We start from the raw sequence: 9,299 nt of genomic DNA on the forward strand, positions 1-9,299 counted from the left end.
ACAGTCTCCAAGAGCTAGAAGGGATTAATGCCAATTCTTCTTGATCTTTAGATACACGATACCAGCCAGATTGCTGCACAGTGGCCATGTTGCTCAAATCATGCCGACGCAGTCGTTTATTATTCCAGGCTCTGGTTGTTCAAAGAAAATATTAAAATATGAATACAGCAACATCAAGAACCCCTGATATTATTTCACGGCTATGGATTTGTTGAGCAAACATGGAATGAATCTAATCTTCCCCTACCTTGAGGTCGTGACAGAGAAATCTCCAAACCTCGGGATAATGTTCTCGAATGTCTTACCATCGGCTCCTTGAGGGTGTGACAGTGAAATCTCCAACCCTCGGGATATTGTTCTCGAATGTCTTACCCTCGGCTCTTTGAGGGTGTGACAGAGAAATCTCCAATCCGAGGGATGCTACTCTCGAATGTCTTACTCTCGGACAAGGTTGGAGATTTCTCTGTCACACCCTCAAGGAAGACGATAATTGTTTTTCTCCCATCCTGAATCGCTCACAAATCCGCTTTCAAGGAAAAACACATGTTTTCTTGCAAATCTAGAGTTGTCTTACATGGTCTGCTATTGTTGACGTGAAGTCAATGCATTGATAACGTGACGTCATGCTATTGTTATGACTTAGATCGCGTCTTTCTGCTCGAGGCTATCTCCCCCTAGGGGATGACAAACTGTTCTCCCATCCTTCACAGGTGTGTCTCCCGTTTTAGCCGGGAAAGATTAATAGAATCTCAACCCGAGGGGGAGGATTCTTAAGTTGCCAAACACGAGGCTTTGCCGAGTGTTTGGCAACTAAAGAATCTTTCCCCGAGAGTTGAGATTCCACTATCTCACCCACAAGGGGGTGAATGATTCTTTTTCTCTTACCCTGTTCTTTCATTGTGTATCATATGCACAATGTAATGATAACGTTACATGCTAAATTCAGGGTTGACGTGACGTTGATGGATTGTTGACGTGACGTCATTGTATTGTTAAAGTGACGTCATGCCATTGTTAGGAATAGGGGAATCCCCCCGTCTCAACCCTAGGGTGAGACAAGGAAATATCACACCGGTAAAAATGCGGATACACCTGTCCAGGGTAATAGAACAGCTTGTCACCCCCTAGGGGGAGATAGCCTCGTGCCGTTTAGCACGTGTTCAATTGTGACGTCATTAAAATGCGTCATTGGTAATTGTGACATCATCAAAAATGAATGACGATATGCATACCACACATGTGTTTTTGTTTACAAACATGGCAGACTACCGTCGGTGGAGCTGTGACTGAAATAGTAGGATGGGAGAAAAACAATCATCCCCTACCTTGAGGGTATAACAGAGAAATCTCCAACCCTTGGGGTGATTGTTTCGAGGGTAAGACAACCAAAAAACATCACCCCTCGGGTCGGAGATTTATCTGTCACACCCTCAAGGTAGGGGAAGATTCGATTAATCTCGCAAACCTCGGGATTATGTTCTCGAATGTCTTACCCTCGGCTCCTTTAGTCTGTTTTGTCTGCTCTTAATTCTCCATAATAGCATATCATGTGTTTCAAATAATTCTCAACAATAACACTTCATCTAAAACATGTTCTGAAAGCGGGGGATATGAATGCAACGAATTTGCTTGTTTTAAATCCAGTTTTCAGGTAATTCATGTCGTCGGAACATCGGAATATGACGCTTGTAATTTACAAATCAATTCTGTGTCTATTCTGCCTAGTTTCGTTTTATGTCACGGTAAACAGTGTCTCAAAGACAATAACTACTGTCCAATTCTTTACTCTCGTAATCGATGTAGCTTATTGATATTAAATTCAATATAGTATCCAGACAAGTTCAAGTCATACCCGTACACCACTTTCAAAGACTAGATCTGATATCAAAAGCTTTACATAAATACAAAATGTATGTCCATCGGTTACATAGTTCATTGATATGTTCGGTACAGGTATGAACAGTTTTGACATAAAGCGGAAATAAAGAGAAATGAGTCTTCTAACTCATCAGTAAGTGTAAGACATATCCGATTATTAAGAGCTCGTACACAACATTTTGCAGTAATATTACGGTAACGTTGAAAAGTACATTGTATTGTGTACTGGGCCAATAACAAACACAGCATGAGCTGAACAGTCTGTCAAATAATTTTTATTTCAGAGTATAAGGAAACATCGACTTGTTTGGCCATGTTTCAGTAACACTTTGGAAGACTTTTTACGTTTTGTTGTAAGACAAATACGACCAGCACATTTATACAGAAATAAGCTACAAACACCCTGTAATCTTAGAGACAAAAATAATACAGTTTACAATAACAGGCACGGGAATATTCAGATATCTAAACGAAGCATTTCGTAACAATTTTATTATATATGTATTAGGGGTGGGTATTGCAAGCAATTTTCATATTGCGATATTTAATGAATAATGCAATATATCACTATATTATATTCCTGAAATTTATTTTATTTATATTGTAGCCTCATATACAGTTCATTAATCATGATTCATATAGAAAATACGAAAAGTGATCATCCGCTCATCAAGCTTCAATAATAAATTGAAATAATAAGCAAGCTTAATTTGGATAATGTGGATTCAGTCTTACACTTCTAAAAATATCTCTGTAACATCATTTTATAACTCTTGAATGAATAGTTGTTGAATCATTTTGTAGTATACAGCTAACAGATTTCTATGTGAATATTACAATATCATTGCCCACCCCTAGTAAGTAAAACGACATGCTATGTATACGCTGTATATTCAGATTTACGGCAACCTCTCTTATCTTTTTGATTTGTGAATTATTTTTTACAGATATAAAGTAATGCATATTCATACCGATTTGGTTACACTGACAAACCACATGTAAGCCTGAGGCAAATTTTGTAGAATTATATCTCTGAACGAGAAAAGATATTGTTCAGATAATTATTACAAAGTAAGACATATATTCGTTATTTAGAAATAACAAAACAGAAAAGAAAATATGCGCAAAATCCTTAAGTTGTTTCTGAAGTGACTACCTTAGATACATGCACGCTCATAATCTCTGTTTCCGTTGAAATTCTTTCATTCCCATCAATAAACACTATCCCGATGTTATGACAGCGTCTTGTACGCGTCTATGGTAATATACAACTAAACTGTATCCCGAAAGATACAAGCCAAGCCCATTTCCATGGAAACGATACCATCCAATGTCCATAGCCACGTGTTTCTATCCATATCGCTACAGACACAAATAATTCCGGTCTTCACAGAAACAATATCGTCCCGTCTCCTTAGAAACATAACAGCTCTGTTTCCATTGCAACTCTATCATCCCGTCTCAATCGGACTTACACGACATTTCCATGGAAACAAATATCTTCTCAATCGAACGTCACCATCCCCGTCTCCATGGAAACATACTTGGAAACCATAAATCTCTTACAAGTGCATTAATACCATAAGAATGAGTACAGTCAAGTAACAAAATTGCGCGAAGAATTATACTGTATATCTATTGCAAGAAAGAAAGACTGACGGGGTCGCGAATGGCGTCATCCTTGTAATCATAACGTACTTATGACGTCACGGATCCCCGAACTGTTTCAGACTGTCACATGTTTACGCCTCGTTTCCAGTCTCCTCAGCTATGTCTAGAAAACAAAAAAATGTAGGAACATAAACATTCAAGGTTTTTCTAGATTGTTACTATTTTTTCAGGAATGATCTAAGTTAAGGGCAGTTATACCACAAAAGGGCCTTCGAATGGTTTACATTATCATGGACAGATAAGCCCTTTACAACTCTTATAAATATAGCATTGAGTCCCGATTTCGAATTCAAGAACAGATAAGTTACTACTTGTTATAAAAAAAAGAAGTGAACCGGAATATATTTCAATTTATTTTCAATTTAATGAAGATTTACTGATAGAAGCTTGCGGAAATTACAGACTTGTGATTATTAACCCAGAGATTATCGATAGTCTGGCCGGAGGTTGCTACAACAGAAGGTTTGACATTCAAGATTCTCATCCTCAGCCGATGTAATTTATCTGACATGTCATCACTGTAGGGGATACTTTTTCTATCCCATCTTATCAATAACATATTAAAAACAATGGATATCAGCATTTGCAATTTGTTTTCTCTCCTAATTTGCACATATTCTCTCTCGTTGAAATCTGACTGTGACGTCATATTCTAATGTTCCCGTGACATGACCTCCAGGGGAGCAAATAAAATGTATCGATTTGTCGCGTATTCCGAAATCGACCACAGCGCAGGTTATAATGGAGCATGAAGCGAAATCTGTCCTTACCAATGGTTTCCACGACCTTGAGTCTTCCGGTGTCATTGACGTCCCCCTCAGTGTTCTTGGCAATGCACGTGTAATCTCCCTCGTGTTTTTTTGCGATGTTCATCACCTGCAACCAACCAGTCACCTGGTTCTCCTCTGGTCCTCCACGAAGATTCATCGACACGTCTTTATCAGCTCCTATAAAGCCAAACCGGAAGTGAGATTATGGAAAGTTTGCCATCCTAGGATATCCTCGGAACTGATGTATTGTGGATGTTATGTGTTATTTTACGCACTACATCCTTAGTATAATACAATTTCTCAAAACTCACTCTTGATGGATGCCATCAGTGTTCTTATTAAATAATTACAGGATAGAGAATGTAAAAAGGGAGTTATATAATAAATCCTATATTACATAATTGTGCAAGCTTTTACAGTTTGGTGTTGACAAAATGTGGCATTTCCCTTTGTCTTAAACTACATTGCGTCTACCTGGCATATTGATTGTGGTTCCGTCTGCCCTTGTGAAGAGCCATAAGATGTAGGGGAGTGGATTTCCGGTGGCCTCGCATAGCATGGCTACGTCACTTCCGGTTCCGTTCACAATATCCTGGGGTCCACTGGTGATGACTGGCTTCGAAGCTGAAACACCCAAAGTTTTCAAATTTAGGTTATAGAAATAATATTAAGATCAAATAGAAAATCTGGAAACTAAGCCAAGGTAGAGACAAGATTTGTTGATGAATGCGAGTATCGACATTACAATAGTGTAAAAATAACAAAATACCAAAAACAAGATATGGATTGACTACCTGAAGTGCTGCAGAGTTAAAGACACTTTTGACATATCTAATCAGATATGTAGGATGTCCTAAAGGTCATTGATACACAACCAACAAAACACAAAATTTTGGGAAACACTAACGAACATTTCAATTAAAATTACAGATATTTTAAAGATTTAAATATTTTCAAACTTATGCTAGGTTTTTGGTGTGTCAGATTTATTTGGACTTATAACTCGCTCAGACAATCAAAACTTGTCCTACAAGTCACTTATAATTATAATCCCATCCTGCCAACAGACCTCCTCCTCCTCCTCCTCCTCCTCCTCCTCCTCCTCCTCATAACACCCCAGTCTATTACAACGTTTATATACTAGATCGGAAAATAATAGGTAGACATTCCAGACATGAACAGATGTAGTTGTATGCAGATGAATAGGTTATGATTGTCATAAAGAAATAAAGCAAATTTTGTTTTATTTTTAAATGAAAAGGTCTAGAACAGACATCTGGATTAGTTGAAGTTCTTCTGTCCGTGTAAGATATTAAGAATATCCCGACTAATGAGGTCCCACTGTCCATGTCACAGATATTCAAAGTAGACAGTCTGTCTGAAGTCAATTATTAATAAGATAATTCCCCAAACTCATCAGCGGCAGAGAAACAAATAAACCATTGCCACGGATTCTAGTCAGTTAAAACCCATTTTTTTGTGAGGCGGTGCCGACCTCCACTGTTTCTTACCCCAAACATCTGTAAAATATCAATCAAACCATAGCTACTGGAAACGTCAGCAGACGACGTGTGAACTTCCGGTCCACGTCACGCAGTACACTTCACATATATCCGGTGATTTTATTTATGGCTTTTAGCAAAGGGATCAGACAATATAATTTTTAACCTGTCCTTTATTCTTCAAACTGAACTAGGACGGGAAAGTAAACTAACTTCACCCCTTCCTATAGGAAATCATGAAACCGCTATTGTTATCAATAATAAACCTCATACAATGACTGTCTACTCCCGCAGTTTTGGACAGGGACCGGATAATTTGTTACTAACAAGTTTAGATAGGCCGGAGCACAGGGACCTGAGTTTTTGTTACAGTTGTGTTCAGAGTATAATATCAGGGTAATAACGAGTTTATAAATACCATCAGTGGGGGAGACGTTTTAACCAAAGGTTGATCGATATCTAATCCACAGATTTAGATATCTGATTCCGTGTCTAAACCCCTAAAACGTCGAATATTAACACGAACAAATCAGTTCAGATCCTAACAGTATGCTGTCACAACAAATTCGCGGGTCCCTGTGGGCCTCAGTATTGAGTTTCTTAATTATTTTACCAGTGGAAAAATTCACATTTTCAAAGTGTATGACTCGGTGGCGAGTGATGGTATTATGAATGAGATTAGTATGTCAGGAACAAACAGCTACACAGAGAGGCAGAATGGAGTTCTCATAATGAGTCATACATGTCGGACCACAGGCTTCGGTTGTTTGTTTATACAGAAAACCACATGTTGATCACGAGACTTCATCTTAAGGGCTCTGTTTCTAAAGGTTCTGTCAGCTTCCGCCGAATTTTAAACCAATATTTTGACAAAATACCTTGTATTTATATAAATAAGGTTGGGTAGTGTTTGTTTTGAGTCCTCACACCATTATCATAAATTGCGCAGTTTTATTCTCGATTTTTATTTCTTGGTCATAATCTGTTTTAAAAGTAAGCATGAACCCGTTAAGTTAACCATTCTTTCCGGCTATGTGTGTTGGAAGCGGTTTATGTTTTATTTAGTGGTCTTTTCTAAAGATTTAAGAATTAAAAGAAAATGTATCAGAATTAAGGAAAAATCCATGGGAATCGCTGAATTAGATATATATTTCCGTTGAAATGTATGTTGTTTACTCCCAGACCAGGTGACAAGGCACGTGAAAATTAACAACAAATATTATATACAGTGAAACCTTGCGTTACTGACAGTTACACCTGTCACGTTAGAGCATCGCTATGACATTATTCTATGGTTTCAAAACTTAGTTCCGAAAAATGTCTTTTATGATTTCTCAACGTCAGCAAATATTTATATCAAAGTATTAACTATTCTCCCAGCTTTTGTCAAAAGGCGATTGAGTATAAACCACACAAATGAAAATACATGTACACCATTAGGTCAGGCCCATGTTTGCCGACTCTCAAAAGACTTCTGATGGTTCCGGGTGCGTTCACTTCCCGGGTCTGCTGTAGTGTATGTACCTGTTTGCCCTAGTACCAATACATCGAAGTATATTCGTATCAATATTTGTATTAATAATGTAGTACAAGCCATCTACGTGAAAATCTACTTTATGATGTACTAATTCTGGATAAAAGCAACAAATAAATAAAAGATTTACAAACATTTAAACGTAACGTTACGGTACAACGGTTAACATCAGCGCAAAATCGAATACTGAGGGAATGGACTTATGGCGGAGGTAACGTACAAACATACCCGCTTCCAAGAATGACGCGTGATTGTTCCAATCAGGTTCCCCGTCGAGGGGCCCCTAAACCACCCTCTAGTTTCAAGTGGCCATCACCAAGATATTACTTTAATACCCTCCATATCTCATATATAAGTATGTACGTAATCGCTGATAACATAGATATGCGTCACTATAGCCATTTCCAGAACCCCACGTCGGACAATCCAAACTGATTGACAGAATGTTACCCGCACACGCGACATATTTTATCTACCATATTAAATCAAAATATCGGTACCTCGAGCAATGTATTTTTCAAATTGTGTTGGTTTGTTTTTGTACAGCGAGGTTAAAAAAAAACCGGAAGTTAATATCATTTTATAAAACTAAATTAATTTGTCTTTGACCACTTCTTCCGGCCAGACAGCTCTACACACAAACAATGGAAATGTTAGTGGCATCTATCTTGGATTTTGTTTTTATTTTGGATGTTGGTGTGGTGTGCTCCTGCAGTGTTTTTTTTAAATGAATACATTAATATGTAAATAAATATATAAACATGTATTAAAATATGAAATAAGATCTTGCTGAGAGTATATGTTTAAAACTTTTACCTGATGTTTCTGTTTTGCATTTTCCGAAACTTTTGACGATGACGACTTCATCCCGATTGCCGTTCTCCTGGTAGAGCTGACACAGGTTGTCATATGTAAGGCCGTCCGATCCACAAATGACCTCTTGATTCACACAGGTACACTGGCCGACGTTATCATCAACAGGAGAGCACGTGAGGTAGTCCCCACACTCCCCGTACTGGTGGGGACGATTGGGCAGGTCACATGGTTGTAACTCATGCTGCATACACACCAGACAACAATTGCAGTGGTCCCTCTTGTAGTTGGCCAGACATTTTGATGTGTCCAGGGCTGGACACTCGTTCCTGTTACATTCACCGCACTCTTCCTCGGCCCATACCGCCGCACAAAGAAGACACAACACCCCAAAATATTTCATCGAAACACCCATGATAATCCTTATAGAGGTTCCGAAACAAGGCTTTTTGGAAAAACAAAGGATTCGATTCCCACTTGTGCTGGTTATGACCTGGTCAACGTTAGCATCAGTTCCGGGCCGAAGTTAGGATGTACCAGCTGAGCAGTGTAACTCGAAACGTTTTCCCAAGGAGGGGGCCTAGTGCATGAGGTGTTTACAGAATATGTAGTGAAGAGATTCATGAGGTGTTTACAGAATATGTAGTGAAGAGATTTGGAATAGGGGCGCCCATGGGTGCAGGACCACACGGATTATGGTATTTTATCCCCGCTACTTACATTTCGTATAATAAACTATCGCAAAACCCATTAAACAATTTGTTTCATAGTTATGATTCATTATTACAATTAATTGGAGACGAGGTAATTAAAAATAAATGCCAGTTATATTTTCTTTATCAGGACTTTGAGAAATCCCCTATGCGCCCCCCGCGGGGGGTTTCATCTGACTTATGTCAGGGTGTCTGATGTGTACGTACAACGTTCTGCTGTATTGCTTGAGACGGACCGGTCCTTGGACTTATCCATTCCCTAAGTACAGGGGTGCAAACAACAGTTATCTCTTTATTTATATCGGAAATGAAAATGTTGTATTGGTATGCAGTCGACGGCTCCATAGTGGGCCACGTCTTACGTACGTGATGACGCGAAGTACTACCGTAGACCCATGCGAACCAAAACTGTTCACAT

At 38.6% G+C, this 9,299-nt stretch overlaps 1 protein-coding gene across 1 annotated transcript; it reads right to left on the reverse strand.

Moving 5' to 3' along the window:
• Nucleotides 1–2,135: 2,135 nt before the first annotated feature.
• On the reverse strand, nucleotides 2,136–8,778 carry LOC110462315 (insulin-like growth factor-binding protein-related protein 1). The gene is made up of 4 exons (XM_021516242.1): nucleotides 8,172–8,778; nucleotides 4,794–4,943; nucleotides 4,320–4,496; nucleotides 2,136–3,652 (listed from the first exon to the last, which is right to left on the reverse strand). Exons 1-4 carry the CDS (start codon nucleotides 8,581–8,583, stop codon nucleotides 3,621–3,623), a joined length of 771 nt encoding a protein of 256 aa, XP_021371917.1. The 5' UTR covers nucleotides 8,584–8,778; the 3' UTR covers nucleotides 2,136–3,620.
• Between the last annotated feature and the right edge of the window lie 521 nt (nucleotides 8,779–9,299).

The sequence above is a fragment of the Mizuhopecten yessoensis genome, unplaced genomic scaffold (assembly GCF_002113885.1).
Source record: "Mizuhopecten yessoensis strain PY_sf001 unplaced genomic scaffold, ASM211388v2 scaffold10771, whole genome shotgun sequence".
Classification (NCBI taxonomy): Eukaryota; Metazoa; Mollusca; class Bivalvia; order Pectinida; family Pectinidae; genus Mizuhopecten; species Mizuhopecten yessoensis.

Excerpts from the sequence above, each read along its gene's own strand:
- LOC110462315 (XM_021516242.1), bottom strand. The coding sequence starts at position 8,583 with ATGGGTGTTTCGATGAAATATTTTGGGGTGTTGTGTCTTCTTTGTGCG. Across the intron at positions 4,497-4,793 it reads AACCACAATCAATATGCCAG|GAGCTGATAAAGACGTGTCG; the intron begins GTAGACGCAATG and ends TTGGCTTTATAG. Across the intron at positions 3,653-4,319 it reads CAAGGTCGTGGAAACCATTG|ACATAGCTGAGGAGACTGGA; the intron begins GTAAGGACAGAT and ends TTTGTTTTCTAG.